This window comes from Sycon ciliatum, chromosome 5, assembly GCF_964019385.1.
Source record: "Sycon ciliatum chromosome 5, ocSycCili1.1, whole genome shotgun sequence".
Taxonomy (NCBI): domain Eukaryota; kingdom Metazoa; phylum Porifera; class Calcarea; order Leucosolenida; family Sycettidae; genus Sycon; species Sycon ciliatum.
The window spans coordinates 29,564,607-29,581,948 of record NC_088647.1 but is presented as its reverse complement, the minus strand read 5'-3'; the positions used below and the strand labels follow the sequence as shown (position 1 = coordinate 29,581,948).

Genomic DNA, 17,342 nt, shown 5'->3' with positions numbered 1-17,342 from the left:
GAAACTAGTTAGGTGGACCTATCAACAACACAATTTTAAAAGGTGAAAGGGAACTACACAGATACACGGTCAGTGACATGGACAGATACAGAGTCAGGGATGCAGACTGATACACGCTCAGGGACATGGACAGATACAGAGTCAGGGATACGGACTGATACACGCTCAGGGACATGGACAGATACAGAGTCAGGGATACGGACTGATACACGGTCAGGGATATGGACGTGCACTGGTAGGGGCAGGGACAGGAACAGAAACAATGAGGAATCCGTAATCTGTAACAGTCCAACTAACTTCAGTAGTCATTCTTGGAATAAGCAATGATCCTTGCCATAATGCATTATTATATATGTTGAGTTCGAAACAGGACGACTGACGACATTTCCAGACATTACAACGGGAACAGGTAGGTTGGGGGAACGACATTTATTATAGACGACGAGACAAGAGACCAAGACGAACGAAACGACTACATTGAAGAGTGAGAAAAGAGAGAGAGAGATCAAGTCTAAACGACAAGATAAAGGGCCTGGGTAGCTATGGCAAATATGGGCGCGCAAGTAGCTACCCAGGCCAACGGAGCAAAAGGAGACAAAAGGTGCGTACGCAAGGGCATGCAGGCCAGCTAGAAATGTACGGGAGGTGGTACCTAACATACCACCCCTCCATGAAAAAATCCCGCGTCCTCGCGGAGAGAAAAAAAGAGAGGAAAAGATTTTAAAAAAATGAACTGGAGGAGAAAACACACACACACACACACATACTGCACGCGCGCATGGATCTCACGAAAGTGTGTACTAAAATGCACTCGTACAGATCATTCCTGTACTACTTATTGTGTGAAATAACAATTGGAGTTTGACGAGGAACGTGAATTACTAGTATTTTGCACGGCTAATACAGCCTAGTTACACTTTTGCTAAACATCCAAAAATTAGAGCGTGGCTCACCATGATCGGACCCCTAACTTGGTTATGTTTTACGAACACACGCGCGCGCACACACTACAAAAAATTCACGAAAATAAATTTGACGAAGAAGCATACAAAAAAAAGAAAGAGAGAAAGGTAGCTGACCTGCATGGCTTGAACGAGAATAGACGAGGTAAGGTTGGCGTAGGAGAGACGAGGTTGATAGAGACGAGACGAGGTTGGCGTAGGAGAGACGAGACTGACATGGACGAGACGAGGTTGACATAGACAAGACGAATGGTGGTTGAGGACGGCTGGGCATGGGATGATCTCATGCTCTACCGACTGTGTACGGGAGGTGGTACCTAACATATACATGAACAAGCAATGATGGACATAACACCTAACAGCAGCAGCGTGATAATAGCAGTTGATAAGTGTATCCTATTCCTAGTGTTAGTAGTAACAGTGAATCTGTTACACCATTCCCCCCTCTCAACTGTCAGAACAGTACCAATTCGAAGGAACAGTTATGGTAACTAATGATCATGCATGGATATGTGGAATGCATGGTAGCCGAAAACAACACTGATGAACTCAAGATCCAGTGCATGTCCTCTGCAAATAACGCCTGGCTGGCAGGGAAGCACTATCCTAAACATGCAGAATGCTACATTTCTATTGCAACACGTAGAAACTAGCAATACAACTGTGGCTGCCAATTAAATAGCAATTTTATGAAAAACGGTCCAGGTAGGTTTTCAGCGGAATAATAGCGTTTCCTGCTTCATCCATCAAGTATTCCTCCGGCTCCCAGGTGGCATCTCGGTAGCCCTTCCATTTCACTAGGTACTGCGTGCGCCGTCCTCTCTTCTTGTGCGACCACACCTTTTCGACAATGTACCGCGTATGGCCATCCGCATCGGTTAGGGGTGGAGGTGCCGGCTGAGTACGGCCCGGTATCTCATTGCCATGGTACAGCTTGAGGGCAGCAATATTGAACACTGGATGGGCCCGAATGATTCTTGGAAGAGCTAATCTGTACGCATTCGGGGCCACTTTCTTCTGCACCTTGAACGGCCCATACCACTTGAGCCTTAATTTGTGTGAAGGCCTGTCTCGTTCCTCGGGCGTCAGCAGGAAGTCCCTGAAGACCAACACCTCATCCCCCTCCTTCAGGGCGTCCTCCACCCGTCCTCGATCCGCATACAATGATTGCCGGGCCTGCGCCGCCACGATGGCATCCTGTGCCTCACGTAGTGCCTCTACGCGGCCATCCAGCCATGACAGCGGACCATTCGTATCCATGCCAGCTCCAGCTTTCTGCTTCGTCAATAAGCTCGAGGGAGTAACTGGATGGCATCCATGGTTGAGGAAAAATGGCGTGTTACCTGTTGACGCTTGATCGGCATTGTTGATCGCAAACTAACATAGCGATAGGAGTTCATCCCAATTGTTTTGCCTATGGTTGACGAAAGCTCTTAGTGCATCCTTAAAGACACGGTTCACACGCTCAGTCATGCCATCGGTCTGCGGGTGGTTGGCCGTGCTCATTTTTAGCTCCACGCCAAGAATACTGAAAACCTCCTTGAAGAACGCCGACGTGAATCGCGGATCTCGATCACAAACTATCGTTTTGCTCAAGCCATGGGCAGCAAACACATGATCCACGTACAATCGGGCTGCCTCCTTAGAGTCAACATGAACAGTCGTCGGGATCAGGTGCACATACTTCGTCAGACGGTCCACAAAGGTTAGAATGGCGCTATGTCCTCGGCAGGTCAGCGGCAGTGCCATGATGAAATCCATGCTGATGTCTGTCCAGGGCTGTTCGGGGACTGGAAGGGACTGCAACAGTCCTGCCTTGGTCTGGCTACCCTTTACGCGTTGGCACCGGTCGCAAGATTTAACGAAGTCCTTCACAGTACTTCTCATGCCTGGCCAATAGAAGTATCTGCTCAGCTTCAGGTAGGTCCTGTCTCTCCCCGGATGGCCGGCCGTCAGGCAATCATGATTCTGTTTGAGCAGTTGCAGCCGTACCGGACCGCGAGGAATGCAGAGGCGAGCATCGCCCGATGTTACTAGGTACAGCCGCCGGTCCACACTGTTCCAGACGTATCGCTCATGCATGGCGTCTTCGCTGCAAGCCATCAAGCGCTTGATTACTGGCGAAAGCTCTGGGTCACTATCATACCCTGCTGAGATCTGATTCGCAATTCCTTGATTCACATCCAGAGAGAACTCGATTCCATTCAGTTCCAAGTCTGGTCGACGTGACAACGGGTCTGCTATGTTACACTTCCCTGGCTTGTGATGTACCGTGTAGTCATAGTCGGCCAGGAATTCAATCCATCGAGCCTCTCTCTTGGTTAAGTTTGGTTTGGTCCTGAGGTAGACAACTCCCATGTTGTCGGTGTAGAGTTGAAAGTGGCGAAATAGGTAGACTCGCCAGCACTGCAGGGCGTACACTACAGCCAAAGTTTCTCGCTCGGCGGCCGTGTAATTCCGTTCGGCAGAAGACAGCTTTCGGCTCACGTAAGCCACAGGATGCCAGGACTGGTCCTCTGCGTTAAGACTCCTGCCACAGCAAAGTCACTTGCGTCAGTCTCAACGCGGAAATCCTGACTGACGTTTGCTAGTCGCAACACTGGTGCATCCAGCAGAGCAGACTTCAATCGCTCAAATGCCTCCTGTCGAGTCTGATTCCACTCGAAGCGCACATGTTTCCCTGTCAGTTCCTCCAGGGGTTTGGAGATGGCCGAGAAATGGTTAATGAACCTTCGAAAGTAATTAGCGAATCCCAGAAACTGTCTTACGTGCGTGACCGTCGTCGGGACAGGCCAGTTATGCACGGCCTTGATCTTCTCTGGATCTGGAGAAATGCATTGGCCGTCTATCCGGTGCCCAAGAAACAGAACGTCTGTCCGGCCGAATTCACATTTAGACGGTTTGCAATATAGCTCATTCCTCCTGAGGGCGTTTAAGATGGTTCTGACATGATCGAGGTGCTCCTCCCATGATTTGCTGAATATGAGGATATCGTCTAGAAACACCACAACGAATTTACGCAGGTATGGCTGGAGGACACTGTTCATCAGGGTTTGGAATGTTGCCGGGGCATTTGTTAGGCCGAAACCCATCACTGTGAACTGAAAGTGACCGAATGGGGTATTTATTGCTGTCTTCGGAATATCTGTTTCTTCTATTCGAATCTGATTGTAACCGGACCTCAGATCTAGCTTGGTGAAATACGCACTGCCTTGGACGGTATCAAAGAGGTCGTCAATATTTGGTAGGCATGCCTTGTTCTTAATGGTTATGCGGTTTAGCTCACGCCAGTCGCATACCATTCGAAGTGTTCCATCCGCCTTCTTTACGAAGAACACAGGGGCTCCGTATGGGGATTTGCTGGGCTGGATGAATCCTCTACGGAGCAGCTCGGTGAGCTGAGCTTGAAGCTCATCCATCTCTGGTTTTGGTAAACGATATGCTGCACGAGATGGCGGTTTAGCTCCTTCTTCCGTTTTTATCTCGTGATCTGCGCCTCTTCTGGGTGGCAGCTTGTTTGGAAGCTCATCGGGAAAGACGTCCCCGAACTCCTTCAGCAGGTCCTTGAAATCCTTCTGATCCTCCCTACCCGGACTATCCACCGTCTGTGGCTCGTCCGGATCTGCTGTCACATACGCTAGGATTCCTTCTGCGCCACCTCTCATTGCATGCCTAGCCTGCTTCCCTGAGATGAGGAACGTCTCGATCGGTGGGTTGGATTTGTCCGTGCCATCACTTTCACTCGGTTGACAGATGATGGATCCACCCTCCAGCTTGATTTCATTGGTACGAAAATTGATCTGTGGGTTCGTCCGGGTCAGCCATGGCTTGCCGAGGATCACGTCATACCGCGTCATAGGGAATACTAGGAACTGTTGGTGCTCGCTAAAGTCGCCGACTACGGTCTTCAAGCTGTCCGTTTTCGTAATAGGCTGTGAGCGGACCGATCCATCAGCAAGTGTGACGTTCAGGACGTCGCTACCGGTTGTTGTGGAGATGTTGTGCTTCTTGACAAGGTCAGTTGAAATGAAGTCGTGGGTTGACCCAGAATCCAGTAGCATGGTAACGCGACGTCCATTTATCTTGCCAGGTCGTGTTCGTTGTCGGCGGAAATGCTCCCTGTGCTGGCGGTTACTTCATTAGGCCGGCCAACAGTATCAGGTGACGAATGCTTGACAGGCGAGGCTTGAATTTCGGTCTCCTCGAGGCGTGGTTCCTCATTTGCTAAGGGGCTGAATTTGTTCTGAACTTTGATTCGTGGCCTATTCCTGGGTGCTCTCGTGTTCGCCAGTAGTCGCACTCCCTTCCTTACTGGCGTCCATCGTTTAAAGAAGGCTTGCTTGTGGCGTTCCTCCCTCCTTCTGGACAGAATCTGGCAATATGGCCGGGTTTCCTGCAGGTGAAACACAGCCTTGAACGACCCTCTGGCTCCCTGGTTTCTCTCCCACCGGATGGTGTTGGTTGGCTTGACCAGGGTCCAGGCTGGCGCCTCTGATGCCCTGGTGCGCGCACTGCCTTGGCGTAGCTTGCTTGGGCTAGCCGCATCGACTGGTCTGCTGAGACCGCAGCTCGTATGGCTTGGGCCAAATGTTGCGGATGCTCCCTAAGTACCTCACCGCTTAGGCCCTGAGCCAGCCCACGCGTGAACAAGATAGCTCTGGAGTGGTCATCAAGCTCGGGAACTTGTAAGCTAAGCCGCGAAAATTTGTTGATGTATTCGTCAAGAGTCTCATCTTGGTGAAGAGCGAATAAGTCGATGCGCGCCTGTTCCCTGTCATAAACCGGGCCGTACACTTCTCCCAGCTTGCTCTTCAGGTCGGGCCAGTCGGAAAACAGCGTGTTTGCCTCCTGAGAGGCGATAAACCAAAGACGAGCGTTGCCCTCCAGAAAACTCGCCGCGTAGCTCAAGCGCTCCTCCGCGTTGTCCAGCTGCAGGGACTTCATGGCGATTTCGATTGCGAAGGCCCACTCCTTGAACTCTCTTGTATCTCCACGAAACACAGGCGGAGACTTAACATGGCGCATGCGTGGCCTCTCTCCGCTGGGAGCTTGAGCAAGTCTTGGCGTTTGATCTGATCCATCGCACTGACCGGGTGCGATAAGGTGATTCAGACGCTTCTGAATCTCGAATATACCGTAGGCGACTAATGCGGCCACTGCGCATAGCCCGAACATGACGAAAAGAAAAAACCATCCTCTTGCTACCAGTGTAACAGTCCAACTAACTTCAGTAGTCATTCTTGGAATAAGCAATGATCCTTGCCATAATGCATTCTTATATACATGAACAAGCAATGATGGACATAACACCTAACAGCAGCAGCGTGATAATAGCAGTTGATAAGTGTATCCTATTCCTAGTGTTAGTAGTAACAGTGAATCTGTTACATAATCTGGAGACTGCTAGTGAAGCGTCGAAGCTGGCAAGTGAAGTGAAAGTTGAAGAGAGTTGCTCAAAGGATGAAAATCATAACTTATAACAGTGCTTTTACAAGATACAATCTTGCTAGCTAGAGACCAAAATGAATATACATGTACATGTGATCTATACGCAGATCTATGTAGATCTACATGCAGTAACTGCACTTGACCAGACCCGGCTCTGACCCGACTGCAAGAGTTGTGCCGTATATCTACGTGTACGTGTGCCCGGTTGGTTTGAAATCCTAGATCAGATACAGAATGCATGTCTATAGAAATGAATAAGGCAGTAGATATGCATACGGTACAGTTGCTGGAGTATTCATAACATGAACATGTATAGACAGTGTGCTGAGAAGAGAAGCCGATATTCAATACACTGGTATATGTATATGTGCATTGAATTTTGTTTGACACACACATACACACGCACTCACATACAACCACACACACTCACAGACACACACACACACACACACACACACACACATGCACACTTTCGCACACACAGACACACAAACACACGTACACGCACATACGTACACACTCTCACACACACATGCACACACACACACACACACACACACACCGTTGGTGCGTCTAGGTGGCCATGAAGTCGAGACCCTAGGTCGGCGGAGCTCCCTAAACCTCACCACCACTGCCACGATTCAGGTTGTGCGTGCTTCCCCTAGCTGCATCTCATGTTTGGCATTTAAGGGGGCACATCACCCAAAAATTTCATATGGCATTCAATTGACCGTAACTTTGGTGTTTCTCAGTGGATTTGAGTGAAATTTTGACCACACACTCCTGCCACTATGCTGGCCCTCAGGACATGATTTACAAGTTCTTGCGCCTCACTGACAGGCTTTCCAGGCCGGAAAAACTCAAATTTCCGGCATAGTGCTACGGTGTGCGAGCCACCCAGGAGCCAAACAAATGCATTTACATTTTTTTCACATTTTCGTGCCCATTCTGTCCGTGCGCGGGACCCAAACCTAAAACAAGTCCAGAAGCAGCCATGGGTGGTGGGGTAGGGCCCCTCAACGTGGCCCTGGAATCTGTCACAACGGAACGAGTGGGCGTTCTTTCACGGACTCCCACAGACCCAAGTCAATTTTTGAATTTTTTTAGGTTTAGCACGTGCTACGAGGTCGTACCTTTGATACAACATCCAGTGCTGGGACCTCCACAGCAAGCCATTTCCACAGCGCTGCACACCGAATCCAGGATGCCCTCAGAAACCGGCAAAGACTGCCACTCACGTTTCACTACTGCCTAGTACTGAATCCTACCTAACTTCTTGACACGACTCAAACTTGCCAAAGTCACTAAATCAACGTCAACTACAATAATCAAGCCACATATCTGCAACGTCACGAGGGTGATGGCAAAAGTCCTGCTGCACGTGCGTGCAGCCCAATACGTGGTTTTTTAACGTGATTTTTTGGACTTTTTTGGACTTGGGGCAAAATTCTGCACACTTTCGAGTGTTTCCATAATACGACAAGTTGCGCACGGTCTGCTCACATTCAAATACAGTGCTGCCAACAAATGACAGCATGCAACAAAAAAATCTTTCCTTGCAAGGGCACATTTTCGGCCATAACTCTTGAACGGCTGGTCAGATAGGGACACAGTTTTCAGAGAATTTGCAGCTATTCATGCTCTTTCAACTGACGTAGCACTCAATATGAATTTACAAATTCGATTTTTCAGCGAATTTTTGGGTGATGTGCCCCCTTAAGTGGTCTTTGTAAAAAATAAAATAAAAATGAAATAAACACGCTCACACACGCACATACACACACCACCCTATGGCCGGCCATTAGGCTCCAGCGGATTATGCTCGCGAAATCAAGGAATTATGCTTTTATGAATTCTCGCATTATGCTCGTAAAATCCTCATATTATGCTTTGGCACCCGGGGATATATACCGGTATTCACTTTGTTGTACTTGTACTTATGGAGCCTCAAAGTTCGGGAAATTGTGCCTTTTTCATACTTGCAAGTTGCACGTGTCCATACATGTACATCAGTACAAGAAAATACATGTACATGAGTATCCCCATACCAAGGTGTCCATGCCTGTACATGAGTATCCCCATACCAAGATGTCCATGCATGTACATGTAAGAGGTCTACATGGAAAAAAGAAAACAATACTTCTTCTATTCATTACTTGATTTCTTTTTTACTTCAGCAAAAATATTATGTCATTGCCAAATTAGTTTGAGTTACCTTTGAAAATGATCATGTTCAACTGTCTTCGTAATCATTATACTCGTCCATCCGATGTCACCCTGGGTCTCACCCTGCGAATAATCAGCTCATCTCTCCCGTAGCTCCACTTCTCCTTCCATCATGACCGAACATCAACTATACATCAATTTAAAGCAATATCCGTAGCCTGCCGTCATGATATTATCATGGCTGCTAAAATCCAGACTGGTCATGACTTCGTAACATGCATAATGTACAAGTACATGTACATGTACACGGAGTTTTGCGGACTACCCGCCACTACATGTATCTCGTCCGCCCCAAGATACCTGATGAAGGCTGATTCACTCGCATCTTCTGCTACATGTACTGTGTCAGTGTGAGAAAGAACTTTGAAGAAGACTAGTTCGAGCATACAATAATGTATTGCCATGATTTCTACCCTGCTTTTCATTAAAAACACTATCTGCATGACCTCCGAACCCTTTGCCATGCAGACCACCAGCACTGATCAGGTGCATTGTACACAATGCATAATGTACAAATACAGCCGGCTGTCAAAGCCTCATCCATGTATGTGTACGTGGCACTAAGAGTCGACAGAATCAGAAGAAGGAAAAGGATGATCTCTTTGTGCACAAGTCAAGGCAATGTTGACTAGCAATTCTAATACTTCGAAGCAGGATAATTGATCTGTAAGAAAGCAATCCACAATAGTAAATATATAAATCAATAAATCAGAACTCTTACAAACTAGTCGCAATGCAAAACGGTATACAACCTAGGACACAAAGAGTTTTCTAACAATTTGGAACATCATTCTCCTGCGAGTCAGGGTGAACAAGGATCAAGAATCCAGGAGCTACCTAAGAAATACTGGTCCTGCTACCAAACTGGTTTGTTTAATTAAGAAAATAATTTCAAAGAAAGTACAGAACTGAATACTCAGTTCATGTGAGAATGCTGACAGGTAAAAAAACAAGCAGGGTGGGAAATGAATGGAAGGAAAGGCCACATTTAAGTGGAAAGTCTTGTAAGAGACAACCGATGAAGAACTGATTGTAAGATGGGTGTGTGGGTAAGGAATTGGGGGAGGGGGGGGGGGGAGGGGTAGGAACGGAGGTGTGTGTGTGTATGTGTGTGTTTGTGTGTGTGTGTGTGTGTGTGTGTGTGTGTGTGTGTGTGTGTGTGTGGTGTGTGTGTGTGTGTGCCACTGTGTGTGTGTGTGTGTGTGTGTGTGTGTGTGTGTGTGTGGTGTGTTTTGTGTGTGTGTTTTTGTGTGTGTGTGTGTGTGTGTGTGTGTGTGTGTGTGTGTGTGTGCGTAGGGATTCACTGGACAGAAAAAGCCACTTCATAGCTGTGAGGTGTAGACCAGGCTGAATAGTGGCGGTCAATTCTTCAGGCTTGCAATCTTTTAAATGGTGCAATCCCAGCACAAGCGGCTATGGCTTCTACTGTAGCATCGCTTTCATCGCCTCTGGCGATGGGTGTCAAATGGATGATCAATGGTGTGTGTGTGTGTATATGTGTGTGTGTATGCGTGCGTTTGTGTGTGTGTGTGTGTGTGTGTGTGTATGTATGTGTGTGTGTGTTAATGTATGACTGTACAGATATGTTGCCTAGAAGTAACATGGTGACAGAGGGTGCTGGAAGTCTAACAAGAAACCTTTAAAACACAAAAATGTTGTGGCTTCCATCACAGGAAACAGCTACGAAACCCTCACTTGTCACGCAGACACTCATTGGCTTGTCCAGCTCTCCTTTTCCAAACTCAGCCAGTGGTGTGTAAGTTTCTGCGGCATATACCTGCAGAGAACATGGACAACACTGGTGAGCGTACAGGAATAACACGTATTATAGATGGATGACGCGTTGGGCACGTGCTGCGGCTGGACCAGAGTGCACCGGCGAACCTGTCAATGTGCTCCTACTTCAAGCCATCCACTGAGCCTACCTGGAGGGGCAGGCCGCGCACAACTCTGCCGGTCGTGCTCAGACACGATCTCGAGCTGGTTGGGAGGACCCTCAAGACCTCGGCAGATCTTGAGGAGCTGAGGAGCATCGCCCAGAATCGAGGGGCGTGGACCTACCTCAGCGGCCGTATCCTGGAGAGATATGTTGCTGCTCACAGATGAACCCTGATAATGATCAGCAAGTTCAAATTCAACTCGGTTGAGCTGCTCGTTTGCTTGTTTTAATTGTATTCTATTTTCGTCACGTGTTTTATATCGCATATGTTTTATATCGCCATCAATATCCTGTTTGGCTGTTGTCGCTTCGGCTTATGCGAAAGCTATACATGCTGTGTATATCTACATTGCATTGATGCCAACGCGGAGAAGCTTCTAATAATAATAATAATAGATGGATGATGCATGGTGATGTATGGATGATGTATGAATGATGTATTATTGTTGATGTATCTGTCCCTTCAGGAACTTGCGGTTCCGTGACCGCGTTGTTTTCCGCGATTTGAACAAAATTCCGCGATATCCACGATATTTCAAAAATCATCCGCATTATTGTAGAAAACTGTCCTTCGTACTTGAAAAGCACCGCGTGATTTCGAAAAAGCACCCACAATATTCGAGTCTTTCTTCGATGTTGTTTAGTTCTTCAAGCTCGTCAGTAGTTTACTTGTGAGATCGATACCAGAATGGAGAAGTTTCTGGGCAAATCAGCGGCTGAAAAGTAAAAAAAAATAAGGCTCGTGTCGAGTGTTGTCTGAGAATGGAGGAAAACTGTCTTGCAAGCTCCTGTCATCACTTGAACCCAGTCGTAATCGAGTACAGCGCAGCACAATCCTACCGCACTACACTACAAGTAACAAAATCGGACGAAATTTGTGGCATTTTACCTCGCAACCTTTCCGCGATATTTCCTAAATGTCTCCAAAAGTTTCTAGAGGTACAGATGTATGGATGATGCATTATTGGCGGATGTTCATGCATGCCGATGACGATACTGGAAAGACCATTGGACAACACGGTCAAACCACGATTCAAGAACGCAAAGCAACATTCTGTAAGAGCTAATGTACTCTTGCTTTACTGTCTTGTACTCTGTGCATGCAGTGTACATCACTTTCTGTGTTCATATCAGTGTTGTCTGATGATTGTACTGACCATGAATCACAGACTAGCAACAAACTGACCATGCTCCACTGTTGTATATGTACTGGGTACTACTCTCTGCCTGTAGGTATTTAGAAAGAAGAACACGACAACAAGCTCTCCCTTACCATAACACGTCCATTGCCATGATCTACGACTAGAACATTGCCGTAGGCATCTGTAGTGACATCATGCGGTTGGCACAGCTGCCCAAAAGCGCTGCCCTGAGACCCGAACGAAGTGATATACTCTCCATCGACGGTCATCACCTTTTGTAGGAATAAAAAAATTGAACATTCACACACACCACTGTGGTGACAGCAAGAGTATAGATATAACAGGAGTGTAAGAATAATACTCCAACACGCAGTGCATAGCTACTATCATTATGACTGTAATGATGATAAGGTTACTGGTGTGCAACTGTAAAAACTCAAAACCTGAGGTAAAACATGGACCTGGCACCAACATTTGATTACTATGTATGTATTATTTTATTGTAGCACAGACACTGTTTGGTTTGTGACATGATGTATAGACATGATGTTTAAGAGTCTAACTTCACATCAGCCTATACACTCTTACACTGAAAAGGACAAGTAACAGGCAAACATGGCCAACAAGCATTTGCATGACGTACACATTCATTTCTGATTGAATGAATGTTTTCTTGCCCGAACCTGTCTAGTGCTTAGCCTTGTAGATGGATTATCAATAGCAGTAAAGTCTCAGAAACAGAAGAATTCCCAAAGTACGTCTATAATTTCTAGAACAAGTCAAGTTTGCATGCATCCACCCAATTAACACATCCCGTCAGATTCCAGAATCCTTCTGAAGCTCAACTGAAACAGAGTGAATTTAGCGGAGAAATGCATATTGAGCAGAGAGTGGTGTTTTTCTTGCAGATTTGTGAGTGCGAAGTTTGACGTGTTGCTCATGTGTTTCAGACTACAGCCATGAGTCAGACCCGTGTCGTCAATTAGCTGCAAATGCCATTTCCAACCATTCGGAGCATCCACCGACTTTAGAATAATTCCTGACACAACGATAGGAAAATGAAGTTGCTGCTGCTTCTGTTTTGGTTGTTGTTGTTGTTGTTGTTGTTGTTGTTGTTGTTGTTGTTGTCGTCGTCGTCGTTGCGGTTGTCGTCGTCTTTGGTATCGTTGTTGATGTGGGTGCCAGCTGAACATGCTAACATACCTGTATACAGTGGTTGTTCTCGTCTGCAATTAACAACCTGTTGTGGTACACTGTGATGCCGCTTGGGTATTGAAATTGGCCTTGACCACTACCTTCTGTTCCAAATGCATATCCTGTTTCACCACTGCATGGCACAACCTGTACAGTACCAGTGTACATAGAAGATAATTATCTGTGAGATTTATTAGGGTTGCAAGGATTATTCGAGTTTTCGACTGATATTCGTTTGAAAACACGATAGAAGGAATGTGTTCCCCTATGGAATATTCATTTCAAGGAAGTGTACGGTTAAGTACGTTAATGTGTCGATCTATGGTTGTACAGGCGCTATGACGCATGCGGATATGTGCACTCTGTTCAAGTGTCGATCTATCGTAGTTCTAGAACGGATGCAGTGAGTTGTAAATGCGTGCGAGCATGTATATATTTACGCACACACACGTGTGCTCGCACGCACACACACATACACACACACAGCACTCACACATACATACACACACACACCACATACATACACACACACACACACACACACACACACACACACATAAAGCGCTCCTATTGCATTGACTCACAGACAGAAGGGTCAGGTAGGTCAGGCAATGCATAATGATCTGGATCCAGAGGCAGGAAAGATAAATTGAGGGCGAATCTCCGCAACTCTTGAACCACCGGTCACAAGGAGTATTGCTTTTTCAAGGACACCACGCCGTGGCCGTAAGTGGCACTCTGCCCGAGATTGTGGTGAACAGGTCGCGCATTGAAAAGTATACGAAATGTGACAGGGTTGTCTCAACCAGAGCTTGGATTGATTTTGAAGCTTGTTCATTTTCGCCCAAGCCATGAAAGGGCTTCCCGGAAGCTGCTCTGAGTCAACACGAGTGTTGGACATGAAGTTGAGCGCCATCCTATTGCTTCTTTCACCTCCACGCGTCCACAAGTTCTCGTACAAACTGAATGTGACCTGGGCTTCGCCTGTTCCCCAGCGATTCAAAAATTTTCTCGCACAATTGCAATGTCAGAATTGCAAGAGGCGTTTCAAGAGACGAAACGACTTATCCCGTCACCAACACTCATGTCTCCTCTCGTCTCCGTCTCGCTCAACGAGAAACACGTGACCTACATGGCAGTGTATACCAGGACCAGGACCAGGATGTGTGTGTGTGTGTGTGTGTGTTGATGTGTGTGTGTGTTGATGTTAGTGTGTGTACATGTGTGTGTGTGTGTGTGTGTGTGTGTGTGTGTGTAAGTGCGCGTGAGAGTTCGCCATGTACATGTATGTATGAGCAGGGGTGGATCGAGCAGGGGTGGAATGGGCAGGGTAGACAGAGCAGGGGTAGACAGAACCTAGATGTTTTTGCCTCTGTGCAGGTTGTAGGATGTGGAGTGTTCAAGTACAACAGTAGCGAAACACCAACACCATACCTGTAGTCGGTGGTTACCAGTATCAGCAATGATCACTCGTTCATCATCTGTTACATGCACAGCGTCTGGGGCATAGAACTCTCCACACTTTCTTCCCTCGACGCCAACCGTCTGCTTGCACTGGCCATCAACCCCATGTATCTAAGTGCATTAACAAAAAGGAATATAATAACAAATTCAAGCACACACATGCACACAGACATAGCACAGATCTAAACATATACATTAGAATGTAATTCTATGGTGAGAATCTAGCCACAAACTCGCCCAGTAAATATCAGGCAAACATCCACTCCCCGATTCGCTGATGGCCGACCCATTCACATCACAACCATAGCGAGGACGATTCATTATTTTTAAGTTTTAACCATAGCGAGGACGATTCATTATTTTTAAGTTTTAACCATAGCGAAGACAATCCCATTGAGATGTTGATATTCAGACCCAGCAGACAGCGGTTCGTTCCAACACAGCAACAGAGCTCATCAGTGGAGTGTGTAGATAATGGCTGATTCAGGAACATGAGCGATGTTGTATAGGGAAAAAAAACTATCACTCGGAATTTCACACTTTCTCTCTAGTGTGGCATGCCCTAGCAAAACAAATGTGCAAGGTGATAACAGATAGTTTTAACAGAGGCCATGCACGTGTGCATTGCTTGGACCTGCATGATGTCATGTCCAGCATGCGTATACATGTACATGATGTCATGTCCAAAAAGTGCAGTTCATGTACAAAACCTTGTGTGAGTTCAAGAACCTGGAAAGACCAAGAAAGCTTGGGCACCACAAGATGGTGGTAAAGCCATAGCTTGTGGTGGTCTTGAAGCCAAGAGCCATCTACTTTTTGCATGAGAGAGAGAGAGAGAGAGAGAGAGAGAGAGAGAGAGAGAGAGAGAAAGAGAGAGAGAGAGAGAGAGAGAGAGAGAGAGAGAGAGAGAAAGAGAGAGACAGACACAGAGAGAGAGAGAGAGAGAGAGAGATGATTTTGAGTTGGTGTAGAAGCAATGTAGCCTTGTTGATGCAAGAGTGAAGCCAGTGTGCAGACGTGCATATACATGTACTTGGAAAAGTAGTGCGATGTATCAAACCGTTGTGAAGTTTGCCACCTCTGACCTGGTGCAAGCCATATGTGTGCATTCCCGGTGTCAACTGCCAGCTGCACTGTTATGCATGATGGGTGAGAGACCCGCATCGGTACATTACACAAATGTATGCCTTAACCATATCTTTATAGGAAATTCTAACAATGGTGGCACTCTAGTACTGTCTTTGTGATCGATAATGATCTCAAATATCGGCTGAGCATTACACTCTGGATGAATCTAAAATTGCCAAAACATTGCTAAAAAAAGGAGATGCACATTATACTCCGCCAAATACCTTTATTCTGTGGTTGCAGCTGTCACAGATGATCATGTCACCAGCTTTGTTGGTTGCTAGTCCCCAAGGGCCGTCAAACTGATCTCTCCCGCCGCCCTGACTACCAAATGAGTACCTTGCTTTGTGGATCTGTGTGTAATCACGCTGCAATACAGGAGAGTAGTGGGAACAACAGCAATCGACACTAGGACCATAGAGGTTGAAAGTAGTGATGCCATTGGCCCAAACCTGGCTGGGTGGTCATTGAAACCGTTGGTTGCCGGACCCTGTACCACACGGAATCCTGTATTCATACTTGGCAACCCAGCCAAATCAAATCCCTTAGTCACACAACCAGTTTCCCTAATGTTTTCTCATTTCTCTTATTTAGCTAGTTTTCGCCAATTTCGTCTATTTTCTCTTTTTCGGGCAATTTTGGAGTATTTTGCGAATTGTGCGCAATATTTTGGCAATTTTGTTCTTTCTTTTTATTCATTTCTAACCCATTGCTCATTGGGGGACCAAAGCTTGGATTTCTTCATTGTCAGATCGCCCCTACGTAAGGGATTCTGTGAAAAGCAGGGCCGCATGTGCCCTTGTCACACCACAAACCAGCGTTTTTGTGAACAATCATGGTTCAGTGCCAATTCCAGTAGTTTTTCGATCAAAGTCAGAAATCACCGGTATGCCGGTAGTTACCGGGTTACCCTGGTTACACACACACACACACTTGTTGGCAGTACCACATGGAACTCTCTCCCTGCTGATATTCGCGCTTGCGACGTACGCCACACGTTTCAAGCATTGCTGTCTGGCTATGACCTCATCTCCCTCGTCAACTAGCTCTCCGACGTTGTGCCTACTATGTCTTCTTCACAGATTCTGCCTGAACAGATGCTCATCAATTATGTTCTTGTCCTCTATCCTAGTCCAAATCCTGCCTTGCCCATGCATGACTCTCATGAAATGCCCGTACTAAATAGTCTATAGAACAAGAATATTGTATATCATACTTCTCTCATCAACTATGATAATACCCATTTCATACCCCCCCCTTCATAAAATTAATACCTACTGTTTTCTTTCCTTTCATTTTATCTTCTTTTCCGTTCCTTTCTTCTTCATACACATTTTAAACATTTTCATCATATTGTGAGAGCCGTGGGCCAACAGCCCCGGTGAGAAGGCAGTCTTGCCTGTTCATATGGTGAAGTAAAATAAAGAAACAACAACAACAACAACACACACACACACACACACACACACACATACACAAACACACACACACACACCAGCACCACACATAAACACACACACACACACACACACACACACACCTAGTCTTACCTGCTTTGTTGGAGATTCAGCTATTTGTGCTGCTGCTGCTGCTGCTGATGATGATGATGATGATGATGATGGTGACAACGTGTTTCTGGGCAAAGTAGTCTGATCTGAGGCTGAACCTTGTCTGGGCACTCTAGCTGGTGTTTCAGCTGAGGAAGCGCTGGATGACATCATCGGTGGTGTTGCAGAAGATGTAAATGTACTGCCTGGTGATGGAGTGGACTGGGGAATAGAATCACGGCGATGTCAGGTAGTCGGCATCGGTGCTTGCTAAAGTATTCCAAATCGACAA

The 17,342-nt window shown here is 46.5% G+C and overlaps 1 protein-coding gene across 1 annotated transcript; it reads right to left on the bottom strand.

The window, feature by feature from the left end:
- Positions 1-53: 53 nt before the first annotated feature.
- LOC135816976 (E3 ubiquitin-protein ligase TRIM71-like) lies at positions 54-16,020 on the bottom strand. The gene is made up of 7 exons (XM_065330080.1): positions 16,000-16,020; positions 15,728-15,871; positions 14,346-14,486; positions 12,921-13,058; positions 11,849-11,989; positions 10,332-10,413; positions 54-232 (listed from the first exon to the last, which is right to left on the bottom strand). The coding sequence occupies exons 1-7, from the start codon at positions 16,018-16,020 to the stop codon at positions 54-56; spliced, it is 846 nt and encodes a 281-aa protein (XP_065186152.1).
- Between the last annotated feature and the right edge of the window lie 1,322 nt (positions 16,021-17,342).

Coding starts and splice junctions, on each gene's coding strand:
- LOC135816976 (XM_065330080.1), bottom strand. CDS start 16,020: ATGAATACAGGATTCCGTGTG. Junction 13,059..14,345: donor CTGGTAACCACCGACTACAG/GTATGGTGTTGG, acceptor GGTACTGTACAG/GTTGTGCCATGCAGTGGTGA. Junction 233..10,331: donor AATGAGTGTCTGCGTGACAA/GTGAGGGTTTCG, acceptor TGCCCCTACCAG/TGCACGTCCATATCCCTGAC.